General features: G+C 42.9%; 1 protein-coding gene across 4 annotated transcripts in view; it reads right to left on the bottom strand.

Moving 5' to 3' along the window:
• Positions 1-835: 835 nt before the first annotated feature.
• Positions 836-24,657, bottom strand: part of LOC139459728 (uncharacterized) — a 44,514-nt gene continuing 20,692 nt past the window's right edge. For 3 of the 4 annotated variants that reach the window (XM_071241374.1, XM_071241375.1, XM_071241371.1), the window contains exons 2-9: positions 12,632-12,872; positions 10,968-11,045; positions 9,260-9,439; positions 8,003-8,370; positions 6,352-6,423; positions 2,749-3,028; positions 1,798-1,872; positions 836-1,220 (exon numbers count right to left, since the gene is read on the bottom strand). In XM_071241374.1, coding sequence (XP_071097475.1) covers positions 1,069-1,220; positions 1,798-1,872; positions 2,749-3,028; positions 6,352-6,423; positions 8,003-8,370; positions 9,260-9,439; positions 10,968-11,045; positions 12,632-12,863 — 1,437 coding nt within the window. In that variant the 5' untranslated portion in view covers positions 12,864-12,872 and the 3' untranslated portion in view covers positions 836-1,068. Of the gene's footprint in view, positions 1,221-1,797; positions 1,873-2,748; positions 3,029-6,351; positions 6,424-8,002; positions 8,371-9,259; positions 9,440-10,967; positions 11,046-12,631; positions 12,873-17,395; positions 17,471-24,657 lie in introns of those variants that run through there. The other variant, XM_071241372.1, reaches the window with a different exon arrangement.

Raw genomic sequence — 24,657 nt, 5'->3', positions numbered from 1 at the left:
AAACGTTCTATTCATGATGGGGTGGTCGGGTAGCCTAGTGGTTAAAGCGTTCGCTCATCACGTCAAAGACCCGGGTTCGATCCCGACATGGGTACAATGTGTGAAGCCCATTTCTGGTGTCCCCCGCCGTGATATTGCTGGAATATTGCTAAAAGCGGCGTAAAACCATACTCACTCTATTCATGAAGCACATGATGTCAAAGAGGAGGAAACACGAAAGCAGTTATTTCGTGTACAATTTTCTTTCATACTTTCAGAGTATTTCCATTGTTTGTAAATTATTCCCATATTCATTCAACAAGTAACCAGCCCGACCCACTGGAAAGATATGTTCACATTCGTAGCTTAACCTACTTGGCGCCACCTATAAATGCTCCCAGTCCCGTCTGAAGGTACAATAATAAAAGAACACATCGTACAGGCCTCTGGAACAGGAGTATTGCTTTCTACATTACTCATGGCAGTATGACATATTTACGACAAGAATGTTTGTCTTACATTGCATGTGTGTCAGTGGTTGTCATTGTTTATAAGTAGCCAAGATAAACAGCCAGGCAAATAAAGTATACACCCATGTTTGATGGTGGCAAAACAAAATAATAAAACAAACAAGAAATTGTTATTCGATGGTGATGTATTCGATACCAGTATCATAAGTTTGCAGCGTTTGGGCGACTACAGCCTAGTAACGTTTTGATAACATTAAAGTTTTTGGTTAAAACCGATTTTCGAGTGTATACTTTCTTTTACCCGGCAGTTTATATAGAATAATATTAATCAATTGAAACATGATGATTTTTTTAAAAGTTCAGTAGTATTTTTTTTAAGAAACAAAAAAAAATTTCACAATAACTTTTCTTAACATCAGTTCAAAACAATCCTAAACGAGTCACGATAATCAAAATGTTTCAATAACTATGTGTCAACTGGTAGACACGTACACACACGATAGGAATGTAATACAGAGGACAGCGAGGAAGTCATCTGGAAGATGGACGTACTACGTCGCAAAGGGACATTGTGCGTCTGGAATGTATTTCATGAGGTCCTTGGTTGTCTGTGTGGAACTTATTTCTTTGGAAGGACATTGTCCCTGTACTGTCCGATGACGTTGCCGGGCGGCCTGTAGTTGGCCACAACGATGACCTTTCCACCCTGACCTTTGGCCTTACCAACACCGAGTTCTTTGCTTCCTTTCCAAACCATCTGGGTAAAATGTCCTGTAACAAAGTCGTGGTTCTATTTGAAACGTATTTGATTTGGTTTTTTTGGGGGTTGTTTTTTTTGCTAACGCCGCACTCAGCACTATTCCAGCTATATCACGGCGGTCTGTAAATAATCGATTCTGTGCCAGACAATCCAGTCATTTTTCATGAGCATCGATCTACGCAGTTGGGATACGATGACATGCATCAACCAAGTCAGCGAGCCTGACTGCCCGATCCCGTTAGTCGCCTCTTACGACAAGCATGGGTTGCTGAAGACCTATTCTAACCCGGATCTTCACGGGTCGAAACGTATTTGAAACATTTTTACATTTGACAACGATACAACGTCAACGCTGTCATATAGGATAATTACAATGTATAGACAATTTGTTTGTACTTTTTATTATCGTTGGCCATGAAAGCGGCGTAAAATCACTCACGAAGTGTAGCAGGACAGAGGGTTACATCATGAAACAAAGATGGCTTCTTCAATGGCCATTTTTTGTATTTGAATCATCTGAAATTTCACAGTTTAATATCTTTGCGGTGTAAGAAGTGAGAATGTGCTGAAGAAAAGAGGTGGACGTACCTGATCCCATAGAGCGGTCCGATCTGAAGTCATGCTTGGTGATTTCACTGTACCACTGGTCACACACCTCTTGACCTGCAATACACACGTGATAATGCAGCACCCACGTCATCCTTGTTTGTTTGTTTGTTTGTTTGTTGGTTAACGCCGCACTCAGCAATATTCCAGCTTTATAACGGCGGTCTGGCCCAGACAATCCAGTGCTTGACATAATGAGCTTCGGTCTACGCAATTGGGATACGATGACATGCATCAACCAAGTCAGCAAGCTTGACCACCCGATCCCGTTAGTCGCCTCTTACGACAAGCATAGGTTGCTGAAGACCAATTTTGACCCGGGTCTTCACGGTACCACGTCATTCTGTGTTATGAAGGTATCGTCTTGGGATCAGACCATCGGAATTCCACCGAAAACCATTCCTCGCTATAGTTGCTTGGAATGGCGAGTAAAAAGAGAATTGGATTGTCACAATGATAGCTTATGGATTATGCTCGGCCAGGGTACTCCTGCCGTGAACGAACAGTTAGCTCTAGCCTATCTAGCGATAAGGCACCGAGCCTCCGATAGCCCGGGATTTTGGGTTTTTTTAATATATTTTGGGAAAACGGAAGTGACAATACAGCCCCGGTTTCATATAACGTCACCAAATCGGTCAATGTCTATCCCCGTTATTTGGGACGTTCAACTTTTTTCAAGCAACATTACAACATGGACGATCACAGATACAACATTAATCAAGTTTAAAGCGGCGTAAAACATAAGTCACTCACTCGTAACGGAGGTCGGGTAGCCTTGTTTTAAAGCGTTCGACGACCCGGGTTCGATTCTCCACATGGGTACATTGTGTGAAGCCCATTTTTGGTGTCCCACGCCGTGATATTGCTGGAATATTGCTAAAAGCGGCGTAATACCCCACTCCATCACTCACTTACACAATAACTGTAACTTACTAGAATAATCCCCACCGCCGGTTGACCATTTACAGGCGATGTTCTCCCCGATCCGCTCCCCGTTCAGCATACACTGACTGTGTTGAAAGGAGCCGGTAGATGCCAGGTGCTCCGCCCACTTCTGCGCATGCCCACTCAGTTCCTTGCTGTGCTTGAGTTTGGAGGCGCCATGTTTGTCTCGCACTTTGTTGTGGGCTTTCACCACGCCGTCGATGAAGTCGCTCATTTTTTCGGGCTTCTTGGGTTTCCGTTCTTGTGATGAATCGCTTGAGCTGCTACTCTGTAGACACAGATCGCATGGTGTTAGACAAGGATCCAGACGAATCTATAAGCCTTTGAGTGTTTAATGACATAATTTCGCCACACTGGGTATTTATAGCTTTCTTTTGGGTAATCAGTACATTTTTATACCCTTGGGTCCAGTCTATTGCGTATATTTATACCAATCATAACCAATTTAATAATGGCAGATCCCTCATTGTTAAAAGGGAGGGGACCAAAATATCAAAATACTCCCTCAGATACCAGTAATTTTACTACCTACAACATACTTCATCCGGTTTTCTGGAACATTTGTGCATCATTCACAGCAGTATAATTCACTTTGCAAACAGAGGGGTTTGGTTTTGGGTTGGGGGGGGGGGGGGGAGGGTTGCACATAATACCAACTTTTGGGTAAACATGGAACTGAGAAAAGGGGTGTGTGCACTCCCTTAATAAAAACCTCAGGCACTCAACACCCCCCAGCCCCAGCCCCCATGAATCCGCCAGTGCGTATTTCTACGCAAACATCTCATTAAGGGGGGATTGGTGATTTATATTGCGTATTGTACGCAAATACGCAACTTATCTGGAGCTCTGAATACACTGACAGTACGGACAGTCTATGTGAAACTTCAGTGTAAATACGTTTTACGTCTGACAAATCGATATATTGTAATCTGTGGTTAACATCCTGGGGGTTAAATCGTTAGCTCTCACCACCGATGACACGGGTTCGAATCCCAACAAGTTTTGGTGTTTACCCCTCGTGTAATAAATAAACGCAAAAAGCGTCGCAAACATCTTCTCACGCGCTAACTCACTCATTCTGAATGTCTGAATGGATACTCAAGTGTCCTTTCAAGGAAATATTTTTGATTAAGATGAATGGAAAAGTACATGATTAGCAGGTTTATGATGAACAGTATATTTCATCGTTTTTTTCCAGTAGTCTAACATCCATGTTAATTATGGACATTTTGACTTGTCATTGATGTTTTGACATTGGGCCACGGGCAGCCGCAACACAACTGTAGTGCGGCGTCAAACAACAATACAAACAAACAAACAAACACATACTAGATAGGAGTATCTAAGACTCCACGCAATGCTTCAAGGGCATCGACAGTATGTTTGGTAATTGACCACTCCAGAGAGTGCCAAGTCAGCATATTTACCAGCGGTCACTCCGACCTACTGACCAGTAAATGACCTGTCTGGCATCGATTTATTGACTTTGGTCAGTTAGGGCAGTGCAATACAGGCCGTTATGTTAGATGGCATAGCAATTAGAATATGTGCTTAGCAAAAAAAAACATTCACTATGACATTCATGCATATGCAGTAAAAAAAAAACTCGTTAGTCCGGACCTCGATAACACGGGAACCCGCGTTAGTGGACGATTCCCGCTGGTGACTGTTATATGAATACAAAGTGACATCATCCGTACTAATGATTCGTTAATCCGGACAACGCTTCCGTGCGGATTTAGCGGGGTTCATCGTATCACAAAACATGATTGTAGAAGTACCTGTCTGTAAATGAGTGAGTGAGTGAGTATCGATTTGCGCATCTATGAGCAATATTCAAGCATATCACAGCGGGGGACACCAGACATGGGCTTCGCATATTGTTTGTTTGTTTGTTTGTTTGTTGTTTAACGACGAACTCAGCAATATTCCAGCTATATGACGGTGGTCAGGAAATAATAGAGTCTGGACCAAACAATCCAATGATTGACAGCATGAGCATCGATCCACACAATTGGCATATGATGACATGCATCAACCAAGTCAGCGAGCCTGACCACCCGACCCCGTTAGTTGCCTCTTACAGCAAGCATGGGTTGCTGAAGACCTATTCTACCCTATATCAAGATGAGGTGTAGGGCATGGAATAGGTCCAGGGAAAGCATGGCGTCTGGGTGTAGAACAAGGGTGTGAGTGTAGAACAAGGACGGGGTGTAGGGCAAACATGGGGTTTACGACAAGGATTGAATGTAAGTCAAAGACTGGATGTGGCGGGGACGAAGCGTCTGAATGTAACACCTTGACGATCAGCCACTGACCGGCTGCAGCCGGCCTTGAAAGAGGACGAGATTACACGAAGCGTAGCTTAACATCGATTGATCTCAATACGCTATAATCCTCCAAGTTAGAATACACCCTGTATTATTCTTACCTTTTTTCGGAAATCCATGTTTTATCCTTAGTGGTTACAGATATATGGGCACTGTCTCTCTCTAAGCCCGCAGCCCAAACACATCGGAATATAAGCCAGTGGTATCGATTTTCTGGTATCGCGGGGGCCGTCGGTTAAAGATAAGGACCCTAGGAACCCTAAATTACTGCAGCTTAGGAGCACTTGTAAACTATTCCGGCGCGTATGTGATGGGGAAACGTCAAAACTGTGTCATATCGGCAATACTCTGCAAATTCATCTTATTTCATCTGGGGATAAGTCGAAATGGGCGCCAATTCGATTGTCATTGGAAATCTGGGGCTTTCTGACCTTTTGTTTTACCGGGAAACATAAGCTCCCAATGCCCAATACTGTTTGTTTGTTTGTTGTTTAAGCTATATGACGGCGGTATGTAAATAATCGAGTCTGGACCAGACAATCCAGTGATTGACATCATGAGCAATATTGAGCATCGACCCACGCAATTCGGATCGATGACACGCATCAACCAAATCAGCGAGCCTGACCATCCGATCCCGTTAGTCGCCTCTTACGACAAGCATAGTCGCCTTTTACGGCAAGCATGGGTTGCTGAAGACCTATTCTACCCCGAATCTTCACAGGCCGAATACTGATGTAAATACGGAGGTTGACAATGTGCTACCTGGAAGACAATCAATATACTGGTGGCGTTGGCCCAGGCAATCAACCACTGGTTCGCCTGGTCCAGATTCGATCATTCACAGGCCGCCGTCATATAGCTGGAATGCTACTGCGGCCCAAAACATTCTCTGGGTGGGGTGAGGTGAGGTGAAATGGGGTTTAACGTCGCGTCCAAGATTATGGCACTTATATAGCGACGTGCATGCACGTGTGTGTGTGTGTGTAGTGCTAGCTCACTGAGATACCATGCCGCAGTTTAACATGAATACCCCACTCAGACACAGTATACTGACTCCGAGCCGACCAGTCCTTGTTTTAGCCCCTTAATGCCGAGTGCCAGACAGGGTAGCAACAAGTACCATCTTTTAACGTCTTTTGGTATGACGCGGTCGGGGATCGAACCCCGGACCTTCCACTCTCCGGGCGGACGCTCTACCATTACACCACGGAGGCGGTCTCTGGGTGGGGACGTATACATAGTTCAAGGTTCCACCTACCTTTGATCGACCCTTCTTCTTCCCCTGCGGACTAGAACCTTTAAACGGAGACCTCCCGATGCGTAGTTTGCTCTGAAACAGTCAGTGTGAAGGTGGGGTGCTTATAAAGTTATGACATTACACGAAATACAGAAATAACCGAAGTATAATTTCGACAATTGCATTCCCCTCAGACTTGATCTGAGAAATATTCGCCTTTAACACTTAACCACTGGGCTACCCCTCGCCCCTTCATGTTTAACACAATGGATTATTGTATATCCTAGTTATAACTTTATATACTTCTCAGCAACGTGACAACAGGGGTGGGATCAGGACTAACCCGAGCCTATAGAAGTATGTATATGTTGGTTGGTTTGTTGTTTTACGCCGCACTCAGCAATATTCCAGCTATATGACGGCGGTCTGTAAATAATCGAGTCTGGTGTGTGAACATAAAACGTTAGAATAACCAGGATCTATTATCCACGTAAACAGACCTCACTTGGCACCAAAGGCAAAATAGCGGTGAAAATTATATAAATGGTTCACTGAAAATGTGTGATGACACCAGGTGTCCTCGAAAAGGGTAAGCATATCCTGTCCTACCGGCATCGGTATCAGGTAGAGCGCAACTACTAATATAATATTCCTTTCTTACCCCAACACATCGATGTGGTTGTTTTGTGCACACAAGAAAAGACCAATATCAAAACACGTTTCACAGATATTTGTCCCCAAAAGGAGGAAGGAAAATACATACAAATATCTTTTTTTTTAAATATTCAGTGCCTACTGATTATTGCATTGTGCCCATTAACGTATTTTCTTGTGTGTCGGTTCACTGATTTGGAGACGGTGCTACCCTTTCACTTTAGGTTAAGGTTAAGTCTTTGTCAGGGCGGAGAACAGATGTCGTAAGATGCGACTAACGGGATCGGTAGGTCAGACTTGCTGACTTGGTTGATGCATGTCATCGTATCCCAGTTGCGTAGATGATGTCAAGCACTTGATTGTCTGATCCAGACTCGATTATTTACAGACCGCCGTATAGCTGGAATACTGCTGAGTGCGGCGTTAAAAACAAACAAACAAACAAACAAACAGATGCAGTCAACATGTCATGTAACTGTACATTGTGAGACTGCTTGGATATTTCCAGTTCGTACTGAAGATGACAGTTGTGACGTATGCTTCAGTAAAACTAGTAATTATATTGGTCTGGTTTATAGCTTATCTCGGATTCAGATGCAGCAAGATGGGATTAGGAAGAAAGAAAATGTTGCTGTTGTGATCATCCCATGAAAGCAAGTTTAGAATTACCTTAGAGCAAACGTACAGCAACCTAACAGCAACCTAACAGCAACCTAACAGCAACCATAATGCGACATTGAGCTGCCTCAGAGCGACCTCTGAACAAACTTTAAGCAATCCCAGAGCAAACTTGGAGTAAACTTGGCGCAACCTCAAAGCAATTCCATGGGGATTCGATCCCTGGTCTGAAAACGGTTTAGCTATTAGGCTACCCTACCGCCGAAATAAACTTTGATACAAAACATGGTTGTCGACGTGGCATCTATTGTCCGTTACATGACTATGATAACAATCAAAATCCTTTGGTTGAGCAAAACAACTGGTAGGGATAATTTATGAGATGTTTAAATCCGCTCACATCAAAATCCCTGAACGGGTCTCCGGCCATAGCACCACTTCCGCCATAACTACTACTACTTCCGCCTGACGTCACTTCCTCCTTCCGGTTGACTATCTTCTCTCCATCTGGCTTGATGATCGTCTCCTCTGTGACTTTCTTGGTGACCTTTTTGGGCCCGGCCCCTTCCGTGACTGTGAACGTCCTGACGCTCCGCGACTCCGACTTGCGGAACCCCCCACTGCTCTGCGTGGGTTGACTAGAAAAAGAGCTGTCTTTGAAGAAGTCTCTGCGCATGTCTTCAAATCGTGTTTTGAAAGGACCTCCGCTGTCGTGTGTCGCCACATGCCTTCCTCCATCGCTGAAGCCGCTAGCCGGCTTTGTGTCGGCTGGAATACAGAGAAGCAATACATTGTTATTCATCAGATAACCAGAGCTCCGTTCCACACAACAATTTTAGTTCTAAGTGTAAGTGAGTTGGGTTTAACGCCGCTTCTTACAGTATTCAAGTTAGATCGTGGCGTGTCAGTTTAATGTGGGAGGAAAGCCAGAAGTGATGCAGGTCTCAGACGTTACCATTTTCGTGAAACCCAAGAGCACGGTGATGGTGCTGACAAACCTAGAAAACATAATCAGGACGAACCGGGATTCGAACCCCCAATCATAGGTTTCTGGCGGTTCAATGGGACATTTTAGTTCTACGACTATCGTAACTCCAATACTTTAACATGTACTTACCGTAGTAGTAACGGTAAAATCGCTTTGAGGAACGAGGCCGGTGTTTCATAGTAAGAGACCTACCATTTCATATGCATTTTCTTTTGTAAAACCTGTGGACTAATTATTTTTCTAGAACAAACTAGTTTCTACTAAAAAACATGTTGCCCCTCAATATTACTTATCATATCAAAAGTCCCAAAGTGTACATTTCTTCATGCGCTCATCACTTAAAGAGTGAATATACTCTACGGTCTATTCCTGTCTAGGTCTAGACGTTGTATGCCAAGAGTGAAACAGGGACGTTGAATCTGCGTAATTACCTTAACCGTTAACTGCTGAATTGTACAAATCATGAAATGTGGGTGAGAGGGATAAATCGACTTGAACCAAACTTGCTAAGACCCGATGCTGACCCTTTAGCACCATTGTTACAGTTCTTATACGAAATCAATCAAAAACAAATGCTGCAACGAAATCGCGAAGACATGAAACTTTTTATAGATAACAACTTTTATCCATCTGATTTATACATTGATGATATGCATAACATTAACTCACGTGCTTTCTCTTTGATTACAATTTTGCCGTCTTTTGGAGGGAGGACGTTCCTGGCATAGTCCCCCATCATGTTGCCGGCTGGGCGGTAGTTAGCTACTACAATGATCTTCCCGTCCCGAGTCTGGGCCTTCCCCACCCCTACCTCCTTGCTGCCCTTCCACACCACCTGGGTGAAGTGACCTGCAGAAGATGATACACACGTCAAGGCCGTCAGCGACCATCCTCGATTCTCAAGTGTATTATTTCAGTGTTATTACAATTAATACCCTTGACTCATTCGTCATCACAGCGACCTCAAGTGACGTCAATACCTCCCTCTCTCATATCGGTAACATAGCACAGAATATATCTCGCTCATGAGAGTTATTTGATTGGACGGCTATTTTAGCGTCGTATCATTGACGTCATACTTCGACTGACTGAACTCACATACCGAAGAGAGTGATGGAGAGAGTGACGTCACCTATGAAATGAGGGTGTGGGGACTGTTGGGTCCAGTGTATTCATCACAATAGAATTTTAGTTTGCCGTCAAGACAGTTACCTAATATATACTGACGGCCAAATGAAATTATACCACTTCATAAATAAAATTGCAAACTTTAAAAACACAAGTTGAAACTAAATCAATGCAAAACACATCGTCCAAACACAAAAATGCTCTATGCAGAAAGTGATACACGTCCACGGCATCTGTTTTTGTAGAAATACGAAAAGGCGAAAAACTCGTGCCGCTTTGGCAGCCGAAACTACACCTACAATAAGGGTATATATATATATATATATGATACGGACGGCAAGTAAGACACTCACACCGATAAAATCCCACCCCAAAGATACTACGACTGACACCCGAACAACGCGAGCGGGCCCTGGGTATAATACAGATGGGGGCCACTCATGCCAGCATTGCTTGAACATTTCCTTGCTCCCATGTTGCTTTAACTAAATTGATCATCAGACAGGCCAAATCAGGCAGACCCAGGGTAACTACGCCCAATGAAGCCCGGTACTTGGGTCTCCAGAATCGATTCCTGACAGTGACGTGATCAGCGACGAATGCCTAAGGGCTTATAGTTAGTCGACAATCTGTGGCCAGGCGACTCAGTGTTCAAGGAATTATGGCTTACAGACCTTACACGCGACTGTTATTGACAGCGCAACATCGCCGTCAGAGATTGAGATTGGCCCGGGCTGTACAGAGGGTCGTCATTACTGCCGGTTCTGTCTGTTGAGAGCTGATAGAAGACGTCTCGGATGTCATGGATCGTCGTGTTCGTCAGTGACCACAGCCTTCAGCCAATCGACAAGAACTGATCCAGGCTCTCCACGAAGAATGGCGACGTATCCCACGTGACGCTGGAGAGTTTTTCCGTGTCTCGTTAATGTGACGTGTCACTGAACATGATTTTAGATGTGTATACCCTTTGTCCATTACGTTGAAAGTTTGTTTTTGCTACCTCACCTCACCTGCTGTATGACTGCCAATGGTGATTTCGTTGAGATTTTGATCTTTTCAATACATTTTTTCTTCATGCATCTATCTTAGTGAGTGTGTTTTTTTAAATTACTACGGTAAAGTTTTTTTGGCCGTGACCTGTATTTCCTTACTTTAGATGCGTTGACGTGATGTGTGACACGCACGCACGCACGCACGCACGCACGCACACACGCACGCACGCAATGTATGTTTTATATGCGATGTTTACCTGAGCTCAAGCTTCGCGGTTCTCCGCCGAATGCATGCATCTTCACCTCGCTATACCACTGGTCAGTGACCTCCTGACCTGTAAACACGACGTGCCATAAATATTAATCACATTATTAAAACCAAAAAAAAGCAAATCATTTTATCCTTTCTTTGATATTACTTGACAGACAAGGTTTTAAAATAAGTTTTTAATAATTATATTCTGACATCGACTAACCGAGGAATTGCCCCCAAAAAGTCTCACATCTCATGAGAACCATCGTTTAATTTGTTTGACCGTTTATTCTATCACAGAATTTCTGCAAAGGTGTTCCAATGTATTAGAGTAAAAGCTCCACTGCATTCAAGGTATTCTTCTCAACTTTAACGTGTCTATCGTTAAGAGTATTGTCATGGCATATCAGAAACAATATCGTTCCCACAACACGAATATCACAATTACACGTCAATTGTTTTGTTTGTTTGTTGTTTAATGCCGCACTCCAAGCAATATTTCTGTAAATAATCGAGTCTGGACCAGACAATCCAGTGATTGATATCATGAGCATCGATCGACGGAAATGGGATAAGATGACATGCATCAACCAAGTCAGCGAGTCTCACCACCCGAGCCCGTTAGTCGCCTCTTACAACAATCATGGATTGCTGAATACCCAATACATCCATTGAGATGGTGTGGTTCAATAATGCAATATATCATTTGACTTAGCCTATAATCGTTGTGAGTGAGTGAATGCTGTTTTACTACGTGGTTTTTCACCACGGTTCCTATGTACTGAACTGTGGACTAGACAAACCGTATTGAAAGTGCAGTCAGCCAGGTCCCACATTACATACTGGGGCCTTCACCTCATATGTGAGCCCTTGCGTTTTGAGCCCATGGCCTTACATTAAGAAATCAATTTCGAGTGATCCACCCCTAACGGATGTTTCCAAACATGTTGGGGGCGGTCGGGTAGCCTAGTGGTTAAAGCGTTCACTCGTCACGCCGAAGACCCGGGTTCGATTCCCGGCGTAAAACCATACTCACTCTTTCCAAACATGTGGCATGTGACGGTATTACATGCATAAACTGGTTAGAATAGGTCTTCAGCAACCCATGCTTGTCATAAGTGGCGATTATGTCTAACGGAATGGGGTGGTCAGGCTCGCTGCCTTGGGTGATGAATGTCATCGAAACCCAACAGCGTGGATCGATGCTCATGATGCCAATCACTGTATTGTCTGGTCCAGACTCGACTATTTACAGACCGCCGACATACAGCGGCGTTAAACAAACAAACAAACACACAGAGAGGCTTCCATAATTATAAGACACATTGTTCTCCTCAATTGCATTTCATGATGTTTTGGTGTTTAAGTGGCGCGTTATTGTTTTATTGTACATCTGAATTTGAACAGAGTTGATTTATTAAAATCGAATGAAAACTGGTTGTGCAATATGTGCAATCCTGGTACAGCTGAGCGCACGCACACACACACACACACACACACACACACACACACACACACACACACGTATGGACGTTTGTCTATCTATCACTGGTTTGTCTGGTCCAGATTCTGAGCGGCGTTAAACAAGCGCACCGCAACGTCATCTGGCTACCACATAAGCGTCATTCAACGATGAGACGTGGATTACAGAATGAGACATAAGTTTACCTGTGTACGCATCAGGTCGAGATGACCACTTCATGGCAATATTCTCGCCTAATGGTTCTCCCTTCAAAGAGGCGTTGCTGTGCTGGAATGTGTTTGTGAGAGCCAGGTGGTCCGCCCATTTCTGCGCCGTCGATGACAGGTCTTTGCTGTGGGAGAGTGACGGCGCCTGGTGGCGAGACCGGTACTCATTGTGAGCCTTGACCACCTCGTCTATGAACTTCCGGTCGGACATGTTTTGTCCCTGAAAACATATTAATAAATGCAATTAGTATTATGTGTCGTACACCTGTAGTGCTTTGTCCTTCCAATCAAACATGAAAACGATGATTCCAATATCTGATACCCGTGAAAAGATGCTCGGTAGTGTTGTGAAGTGCTCTGGTTACTGACCACTGTTCTGGTCAAGTCTGCGAATACGCTTTTAAAAGTAGTTTTTGTTTTGCTTTTGTGTGTTTTGTTTGTTGGTTTGTTTGTTGTTTAAAATCGCACTCAGCAGTATTTCAGCTATATGACATCTTCACCTATTAACACTACCAATTTGGAATTCCAATTCACTGTCATCGGATCCTGGCACGACTCGGATTGCGCCTGTTCAGTTATACTTTTACAACGTCTTGCTCAAAATTATCGATCTAATTTGTGTGTATATTTCTTCATATTTATTCTAATTATCACAATCATAACTCCAATGTTTGCTGTGACTTGATCGTGGCTGGTCAATGATCCTGGTAGCAGGACAGCGTTATGGAAACTATACTGCTCGATAGTCGAGTCTTCACATGGCGAAAGGTTATAACAATGAGATTGAAGCGTTAGTAAAATCCGAGTTATCGTGAATGTGACGTCATTAACAAAAAACCTTCCTTGAACAATGATCTTTGTTTGTGCACAAGTTCTTAACAGAGCATGCACAACATATCAACGGAGATAGGCAGGCGCTGAGATATGAACCATGTTTCATAGCCAGATATAATTTATACAATAAAACAAACACGCCTTGACTTAAGATAAATTTCTTGGTCAAAGACCTCACAAATTGGCAAGTTGACGTTGAATACACTTTGGTTGTGTTGGATGTAGTCTAGGCTGTATGAATCTCAACAATGATAGGTATCAAGGTTTATTAAATAATATTTACTAAATCACATTATCAATAGTATTTCATAGTTTAAAATCCCGTCATGCCTGAAATAACGTCTACATCAAGGGCGGATCCAGGACTTTTGCAAAGGAAGGGTTCAAAATATCAAATCCTCTCTCAGATAACTTTACTGCCTACAACATACTGCTATGTTCAGTAACTTTAAAAGTGTGACAGTTCAAGGATGACACACAAGGGGAACAGAACCAGCGAATCCTGGCACGGTTCGTGGTCTAACCCCCCCCCCCCCCCCCCCCCCCCCCACACACACACACACACACGTATCCCACACACACAACATAAACATTAGCCTACTTCCTCTAGGTTTGTTTTTGTGTTGTTTAACGCCGCACTCAGCCATATTCCAGCTATATGACGGCGGTCAGTAAATAATCGAGACAATCCAGTGATTGGTATTGTTAGCAGCGATCCACGCCGTCGGGGTACGATGAAAGGCGATCAACCAAATCACCGAGCCTGACCATCCGACCATTAAGTCGCCTCTTACGACCAGCATAGGTTGCTAGGGGCCATTTGTACCCGGAATTCCCACGAGGGCAATCGTTACAAGTATGTGGAGACTATTGGTGGGACTTTTACCCTAGAGAATACGGTGTAAAAGGAATCCAAATCAAGTTTAAAAATCATTTGGCAAGTGTTGACAAATTAAGCATCGTTCTGGGCTCTATGTGGTTTATATTTTTTGTTTTGAAGATTTTTTAAGTACTTTACTCTGGGACTAAATGTAAGTCTAATCAAACACATACATGTATATATGTCAATAAACACCAAATGTCAATATGTACACTTATGTATAGACCATATATCACCCTGCACGAGACATGCATGCTGCACGCACTAATATGAACTCAACAGCAGGTGTCACGAGACGGACAACGTCTTTACCAATAAGCTTTTAGTGATCAGACAGCCTTTCACGTTAACAAGAAACGTCCATAAGGATATATTTCCTTTCAATAATCACATGTTTTACGGGGTGTAAATGTCTAAATGTCTATGTTTAAAAATAAACTGTCATCTTAAAATGTTTTCTGTTGCGTGAATTAAAGAGGTGTGCTTTAGACGTCCCACACTGATCATGGCCAATATATTGTCAGTTATACAAATTCAATAACAATATCTACGAGAATAAGACAGACCGTCTTGACTGGGATTTATTCGCATTTGTGTAAGGGTAAGGGGGACAGGACCCAGTGCGGCCCTCTGACATTTGCAATTATAAAGTAACGAAACGGATACTCCATTGTTGTGACAGTTATCGGAGTCACATGACTGACCTCAAGCCTTCGTTTCCTTGTGTAACTTGCAGGGCGTGGGCCTTTGGAGTGAGTGAGTGTGTTTGGTTTTACACCGCTTTTTATCAATATTCCAGCAACATCATGGCGGGGGACACCCGAAATGGGATTCACACATTATACCCTTGTCGGGAATCGAACCCGGGTCTTCGGCGCGTTGGCCTTATGGCATGATTGAGTACATAAGTACGGTGAACAGGACGATCGTTCGAACTTCGACAGAAACAATCTGTGAACAGTTCCGTGACCATAACTTTGAACTTTGAACTTTGAACTGCCTTTGCCTACATCTTGGAGTATCAGCTCGGCTCTTGTTTACTAATCAGGAAAACGTCTAAATCAGCCTTTTGACACACCATAGTCTAACATCTACGCCGATCGTCACTGAACAAGGGGCGGTCGGGTAGCCTAGTGGTTAAAGCGTTCGCTCGTCACGCCGAAGACCCGGGTTCGATTCCCGACATGGGTACAATGTGTGAAGCCCATTTCCGGTGTCCCCCGCCGTGATATTGCTGGAATATTGCTAAAAGCGGGGTAAAACCGTACTCACTCACACACTCAATCGTCGCTGTACAAAGTACGTCAAGAACAAGCAAGTGTTGAAAAGAACCAAGTTTTTTCTCATTGAAATGAAACCATGTGTTATCTTAATTCAATGATGATTTGTAAAGGTTTCCCTAATTCTTAAAGGTATGCAGCACCAGTACCAGTGGGTAAAAGTGGCCTTTAGCATCCATTGATTCGCTGGGGGCGGGGGATGGGGTGTTTTATAGAACAATCTCTTTTTTTCCAGCTATATCCATTATCAAATTAACTATATACACCGAGCTCCACCAAACAATCTATTCATTCTAACTATTAACACAAACATGTTGACGTCTGGTATTTTCCACAAGATAAACTCTTTATCTTCTTCCCCACTGACAACATACTAATCGCTTTGGGCTTGTTTCTGAACAAACTCTTCATATGCCACACACGCACGCACGCACGCACGCACGCACGCACGCACGCGCGCACGCACACCGGAATGCTCCGGATGCTCTGTTAAAATACTGCGTTCTTTCGGGTCGGGGATCCGCATTCCTTGGTGGTTAAATATCCAACGTCGTAGCTAGTTCGAAGTCGGGATGTTAACGCAGTAATCTGTGAAACATACACCGAATTTGGAGAACGGCGGCCTTGTCAGTTTCCGATTTCCTTGTTGATAGTGTTATCTTTGTTGAAACATACAACAGACATTGAAATATCTTCTTCGGGGTTTTGTTAGCACAATAAAATGTGCTAAATGGTAAAATGATTATCCATATGAGACAGGTGACATGGTGTTTGACGTCGCTTCGAAAACAGCCCAGTGCAACCCTGTTAATCCAGACGGAATTGTCCTACTGAAAGGGTTCGCTTTAACAAAATGTCGGATTAACGAAACATGTTTACGGAACCTTTGTCACTGTGCAGTCCATATCGTCGGGTCACTATCACCCTTTTCATACATGCAAGTGTTCCAGGTAGTAACGTCCCGCCGGCGAGGTTTTCCGATGATCAGTGTTCGTATTAACGAGGTTTCACTGTATTTCATTTATATAACGGTACATCATATTAATGTTAGAGGATTAAACTATATACTGTCCCACGTTGTAAACGTTTCCATTCAGTCGACCCCCTCAAAGACCAAGGTTAGATTTTATCTTCAGCAACCCATCCTTGTCGTAAGAGGCGACTATGTTTGTCGTAAGAGGCGACTAATGGGATCGGGTGGTCAGGCTCGCTGACTGGATTGATGCATGCCATCGTGCCCCAATTGCGTGGATCGATGCTCATGCTGTCAATCATTGGATTGTTTGGTCTAGACTCTATTATTTCCAGACCACCGTCATATAGATCTGGTCCAGACTCGAATATTTACAGATCGCCGTCATTATGCTAGATTATTGCTGAGTGCGGCGTTAAAATACAAATTATTAAGCGATTACTCTTGTTTGTTTGTCAGTCGCCGCACTCAGTAATACTCCAGCTATATGAAGGAGGCCTGTAAATAATCAAGTCTGGACCAGACAATCCAGTGATTGATACTATGAACAACGTCCCACGCAGTCGGGGTACGATGACACACAATCAAACCATCCATTGAGTCGCCTCGTACGACCAGCATAGGTTGAGAAGGACCTATTACCAAATGTTTGATTAATTATAAAACACAACACACATGGACTGCATGTCCAAACACGGAAATAAATTCTACTTCCTCATTCGTAAGCAATACGTTAATCATAAGACACGTCCTAATATGAACTAAATTGTACTGACCTGAAATTTGGGAGAAATGTGTATTTTGAACGTAGATCGCGACATGATGTTGGTAGCTGGCCTCGATATACCAAAGGTTGGGTGAATAACGTAGATTCAAGTAACAACAACGTTTAGTTCCGTTTTAGCAGCTGAACTGAGGTCAAAGGTTGCAGTGACACGCGGGGACGGGAAACAGTCAAGTGGAGTTCGTTCGTCAACTTGTGATGGTTAATCATGCCGTGATTCATCGTCCATGCACACTTAAATCACAATGATAAACTCAAATTTGGCATAAGTTGTGAGTGAGAATATCGGGTTTCGTTTTCACTAAAAATGGTGTTATTCAAATTATTATTTAAATCATATATAGTGAGCTATCGAGATAGGAAGGGTCGAAGTTTGGCTATCTCGATATCTATGATTTAAATAATTTAAATCACACTGTTGGTCAAAGACTACACGATCTCTCCTTGCTCTAACTTTGCTCCAAGTTGCTGAAATTCATTATGGAGGCATAATTATATGACTGGATCACAGAGAGTCTGTGGTGTCACTGTGGTGTTCGCGAAAGGGAACATCTTTAAATGTGCCAGCAAGTAATCAGCATTTGACTGACTACCATATGCCAGAAACTCCCCCACACTTGTTGTAATATCACGATTAATGTTGCAAGACTTTTTAACACCTCGTATGTTCATGGTGTTTGATCTTCCAAAATCTTTCCTTGACCTGTATACAGTAAACTACGTTTATAACGAACACGCTTATAACGAACTGGCGGATATAATGAACTCTCTTTGATCCCGTCTATTTGTTGTTTATATGCTGTATATATATGAAACTGATATAAAGAAGATGATGGACTAACGTGGACTTTATTATTTTATCATATATTACATGTACACCGAGTGAACATTTACCTCATTTTTGTATATATATATGCTTATAACGAACAGCAGTTATAACGAACTAAAATCAGTGGTCCCTTTGAGTTCGTTATAACCGTAGTTTACTGTATCTACCATTAATTTATTCACTGTATACAAAAGCAGTTATCTCTGTTTAAGTGCACGATACATCGCCATGTCCCAGCTGCCATTGCTTTCAAATAATAATGGTGTTTAAGTATCATAAGTATGATCAATGTCATTACAGCCTCTGTTAGGACGGGCGGAGCGCGTTGGGTTCACTAATAGGCCCATGGCCTGCGATGTATGTATACAGAACATTCCATCTCCGGCTCACTCGTAAACACACTGAGGCAGTTCCAGGATTCTCAAACAGGGGTGCACATTAGACCCACGTCACGACGTTACGTTTATGATATATGAAACTAAGACATTGTTAATGTGTAATTGGGGCGGCGGGGTAGCCTAGTGGTTAAAGCGTTCGCACGTCACCCCTAGGACCCGGGTTCGATTCCCCACATGGGTACAATGTTTGAAGCCAGTTTGTGGTGTCCCCGCCGTGATATTGTTGGAATATTCCTAAAAGCGTCGTAAAACCTTACTCACTGACTCAATCACTCAATAAGTGTAAGGTGTCGGAAAAATAAGCGGGTGCCACACACTGCATCCCCCCACCCTGGATACCCAGTGAATACATACCATATAAAGACATAAGCAGTAGAAGCATCTACAACGAGTAAGACAATAAAATATGCTATAAGAACAGTGCTTAAATGCGGAATTATATATCATCTTAGAATGGGCAAAATAACAGCGCATAGTTCCCATGTGCGTCGGTATTGGTATACTAGTACATTACTGTCCACCAGTCTCTGCTTCGAAACATGGGAAGAGCACATTGGATACATGGTTGTCAAATTGTGGAGGGAGAAGTTCAAAAGCTGGATGACCAATAAAATATTGAATTCTTTACGTTTTGAGACATAATCCCCCGCCTCTCTTTAAACCTAACTATGAGTGAGTGAGTTGGGTTTAACACCGCTTTTACCAGTATTCCAGTTATATCACGGCGTGTCAGCTTAATGTGGGAGGAAAGCCCGAAGTGATGCAGGTCTCAGACGTTTACCACTTCGGTGAAACCCACGAGCACGGGTATGGTGCTGACAAACCTAGAAACATAATCGGGGCGAACCAGGGTTCGAACCCACAATCATAGGTTTCTGGCGTGCCCAAGGGACGCAACTCTGCACAGCGAATCGCGGCGCCTTAGACCACTGGGCCACCCGTGCCCCCTTAACTGTGAGAATGTTGACAACCCAATGGTGATTTCAGAGAGAGAAATGCAGAAATCATTGCCTAAATGTAATCCGACATATCCCAGCTGAAGCTCCACACAATGAAGAGCGGCTCTATCTTTCTTGGCACGTCATCTCGTTTAAAGTAAAATTGTGATACTGTGTATTTTAAGAGCAAATGTACATTGATTGAAGCTGTCACTTATTGATTTTGTCTGATGAAAAACTTGTAACAACACATGCTACCTTAAATAAAACTATGAATTGTTGTGCAAAGAATCATTTTCTGCGTATGTTGGTTGGATGGTTGGTTTGTTGTTTAACGCCGCACTCAGCAATATTCCAGCTATATGACGGCGGTCTGTAAATAATCGAGTCTGGACCAGACAATCCAGTGATTAATATCATGAGCATCGATCCACGCAATTGGGATCGATGACATGCATCAATCAAGTCAGCGAGCCTGACCACCCGATCTCGTTAGTCGCCTTTTACGACAAGCATAGTCACCTTTTACGGCAAGCATGGGTTGCTGAAGACCTATTCTACCTAGGAATTTTCACGGGTCTTCTTCGTATGTATGTATGTATGTATGTATGTATGTATGTATGTATGTGTGTGTGTGTGTGTGTGCGTGCGTGCGTGCGTGCGTGCGTGCGTGCGTGAGTGAGTGAGTTTGTGTGTGTGTGTTCAGTTATTCACAAGACCACATTTAACTCACATTTCGAATAATATTACACTCATGCCACAAACAAGACTAGTGAAACACGATCTTAGTAATCCTAAACACGTTTATCGAGTTACATACGGTAATACTTTCCAGTCACTCACATGAAACAGATAAAACGTCAGTCAGCTCTGCGCGACAACTATGAGTCATCAATGGCAGCAATCAGCCAAGGGTGGCAGCCAATGAGCGGCTTTTAGCGGACATAATTTACTTTCCTCAGTGGAGCATGACCTGCAAGTCTGTATATCTCGGGGCAGATATCAGCCGTCAGTGAAAGCCTCATTCAGGTTACGTTTGTCAACAGAAGAATATCTTCATGACAGCATCCCCTTCACTGATTTATAGAGCTAGTGCTGGGTTATATATCGACAAACATTGAAGCTATGGTTTAAAAACTTGAATGGCAGACTCATGTGACCTTGCATTTATAAGCTTATAACGAAGGTGAAAGTTCAGACGTGTGAATTTACAAACTTGCTTACGCAGCAGAAATACTCACACGATATTAACCCCTTTGATTGTGACATAAATACAAGCAAAAAATCTGCCACTGGCGTGGCTATATCCCCCGCCCCTGTTGCAGAATTTATTACATAATTAAATCTAAACAAACCCTAACCTTTTTTAACCGAGGTGGAAATTGTAAAAAAAAGAAGAGTTTTGAACCTATGTCCATCTTGTTGCCATGGAAACGTAAAAAATATAAATTTCTAAAATTTCTAAATAGCAAAATGCACCAGTTCAGCATGTACTTGACAGACCTGCAAAGTTTCATGAAAAAATATTGAACGGTTTATGAGTTATGCTCCAGAAACGAACCCTACCCTCACAGAACCTAAGTCCATCTGGCTGTCATGGAAACGTAAAAAATATAAATTTCTAAAATTTCTAAATAGCAAAAGGCACCAGTTCAGCATATACCTGACAAACCTGCAAAGTTTCATGAAAGAATATTGAACGGTTTCTGAGTTATGCTCCGGAAACGAACCCTACCCTCACAGAACCTAAGTCCATCTTGCTGCCATGGAAACGTAAAAATTAAAATTTCTAAAATGTCTAAACAGCAAAAGGCACCAGTTCAGCATGTATTTGACAGACCTGCAAATTTTTATGAAAAAAAATTGAACGGTTTCTGAGTTATGCTCCGGAAACGAAACGTGACGGACGGACAGAGCCCGTTTCTATATCCCCCACCAACTTCGTTGGGCGGGGTATAATAACAAAACTGTATAGCAAAAAATGAAAACAAGCGCTGACGAATTCGTAGTCGTGTTTCGTGTAAATTATTAAAACACTGCTTTGTATGTCAGCTTAATGAGAGCCTGTGTTTTAAACAGTCTTCAATTGTTTTATAGGCATTACTTAGAAGTTTACGGATGACAAAGTAAAGACAGAAACAACTTCCTTATTTACTATAAAGGCGACGTTTCGGTATAGATCCTGATACCACTGTCAAGCATGTCTTGCAGTTAATGGTTACACAATTACACAGTCTGTCAGTGAGTATTATGATATTACGCACTTTTAGCAATATTCCACTAATATCACGGCGGGGGACACCAGAAATGGGCTTCACATTTTGCACCCATGTGGGGATTCGAACCCGGGTCTTCGGTGTGACGAGCGAACGCTTTAACCACCCGACCGCCCCAATTACACAGGGACGATGTCTCAGTTTCATATATGGTAAACGCCGCACTCAGCAATGTTCCAGATGTATTACGGCGATCTTTTAATAATGGACCCTGGACCAGACGATCCACACCTTCGGGGTACAATGACGCAATAACCCAAGTCAGGGAGTCAGACCACCTGATCCATTTGGTCGCCTTTAACGGCCAGCATTGGTTGCTGGGACCAACTCTAACCAGGTATCTCCAAGGGTGTTGTACTATATAATCACAGCGTCTAATTCTATACAGAAATAGAGGACAGACCACGAAGTAGTCCTTATATATTGACATGTTTATTCGGACATATTTCTTATTAAATACTACATATTAATTTTAAGTGACTTGGAAATATAACTAAGCATTCAATCCATAACGCGACAAGTTATATAAACTGATCAAGCGGAAGATCAAAAGATACGACCAGCACGCCAGATGGCCGGCACGTCGTTAACGGTATCGGAAATCTCTCTGTGTTTACTGTTGACTGGAGACTAACATATCACGCACGTTATTGATAACTGCTTACGGTATGGGACACGTCGTCAATCTGGTGGTGATTGACGGTTCGGATAGCGCAATGTATTCATCACTTGGAATGTCCTTTACAGCAGCGTTCCACAGCACCGGGTTAATTGCATTCAGTTTGAATGTGTTTGATATTGATTCGATATGAGTGAGTGTCTTGGGGTTAACGCCGCTATGAACAATATTCCAGTTATATCACGGCGAGTCAGCTTAACAAGGAAGGAAAGCTTTGATCATGATGTTGGTCTCAGACGTTTACCAGTTTGATGAAACCTACAAGCACGGGTATGGTGCTGACAAACCTAGAAACATAATCGGGACGACCAGAGATTCGAACCCATGACGAATTGGGGCCCTTAAATGAATGCATCGAACACAACTTCCCGAGGCAGGGGAGTTGACTGACTGTAAAAGTCCAGTTTCCACCTTTGCCGAGCTAGGCTGGAATTTCTGTGCCCGATCGTAGCGCCACCAGTGGCTATTCAGAGTTATGTCCTTTCTATGTCCCCCTGTTGACCAATAAGATTCCTTTACTAACCGGATTGCGATTTCGTTACGTGATTTTGATTGGACTATGCATAGACTTGTTACTCCAGCCAAGTTATAACTCCATAATTCCAGCCTAGTTCGGCAAGGGTGGAAACTGGACTTTTATAGTTAGTTGATTCAAAGCCGGTCTGCGGCTAGATGGGAGAACGATTTAACCACTCGGCTACCCTACTTGAAAACATACCGAGTTGCCCGTGTTTCCAGACAAACGGACAGCCGTAATTTGACACAGTGCGGACAATTAATCTGTTTGTATCAGTACCTCAAATGTCCATCAGCCTAAACCATATACAGTAAACTACGGTTATAACGAACTCAAAGGGACTACTAATTTTAGTTCGAAATCACCGTAGTTCGTTATAGTGAGTGGTTGAGTGAGTTTGGTTTTACGCCACTTTTAGCAATATTCCAGCAATATTACGGCGGGGGACACCAGAAATGGGCTTCACACATTGTACCCATGTCGGGAATCGAACCCGGGTCTTCGGCGTGACGAGCGAACGCTTTAACCACTAGGCTACACGACCGCCCCGTAGTTCATTATAAGCATATATACAGCATAACTACAGCAAATAGTCGGGATAAAAAAAAGTTTGTTATATCCGTCAGTCCGTTACAAGCGTGTTCGTTATAACCGTAGTTTACTGTATCGAGTAAATGTTCAGTGAACGTATTCCCCTGTACTGTTAAATCGACTTGTCTCATACGAAACAACGGTTATATATCGGGTTCACATATCACTCCGGGCTATATTGACAAGGCTTAACCTAGTTATATGTAAGCCATGATCTCTTAACCTTCTTTCAATAAGCATTGTCAATTCAGCAACGCATAACCCCTCGCAATAACAACTTAACAATCACAGTTAGATTTGTGACAGGCTACAACTAGCGAGGTATTGTAACCACACCTGACCTCCGTTCATGTTTGACAAGTACTCGCAACATACGACTTGGGCGGAGCCCTTACTTTGCAACCTTAACTTGCCCAAACATACGTACATAATTGGGGACAACTGGTTGGTGTGGTATATTGACCTACAGTGGACAAGACAATGTATCGGGTGACGATATATAGTTTGGTTTATGACGGTAGGAGAAAGAAGGCACTGGGGGTGACATTATAATTATTATGTACATTTCATCAGGCAGTGTTGTGAGTGGGAATCTTCGTGTGTTTCTATATACACAGAGGTTGGATCTTCCAATTATATGTACAGTAAAGTACGTTTATAACGAACACGCTTATAACGAACTGAAGGATATAACGAGCTGATTTTATTGTCCCGACATTTTGCTCTAGTTATGTTGTATATATGCTTATAACGAACTACGGTTATAACAAACTAAAGTTTGTGGTCCCTTCGAGTTCGTTATAACCGTAGTTTACTGTTTTCCCATGTTGCAAGCTATGGCGGTAGCATGATTAGTTACAATCGCGTCGAATGTTTCGTAGGTATTGTAGCCCTGTATACAGTATACACGTTATGGGGTGTGTTTTTTTGTAAAGAACGGTGTCATCTATTGCCATTAAACATCGCCATACTCATTTACACAAATGAGCTGTTGAATTTAAATACGAGCAACTAGAAGAGAAACGT

The sequence above is a fragment of the Haliotis cracherodii genome, unplaced genomic scaffold (genome assembly GCF_022045235.1).
Source record: "Haliotis cracherodii isolate W230 unplaced genomic scaffold, xgHalCrac1.p SCAF_13, whole genome shotgun sequence".
In the NCBI taxonomy this organism is placed as follows: domain Eukaryota; kingdom Metazoa; phylum Mollusca; class Gastropoda; order Lepetellida; family Haliotidae; genus Haliotis; species Haliotis cracherodii.
Note: the sequence above shows the minus strand (reverse complement) of the source record. Positions and strands in the feature narration are given on the sequence as shown.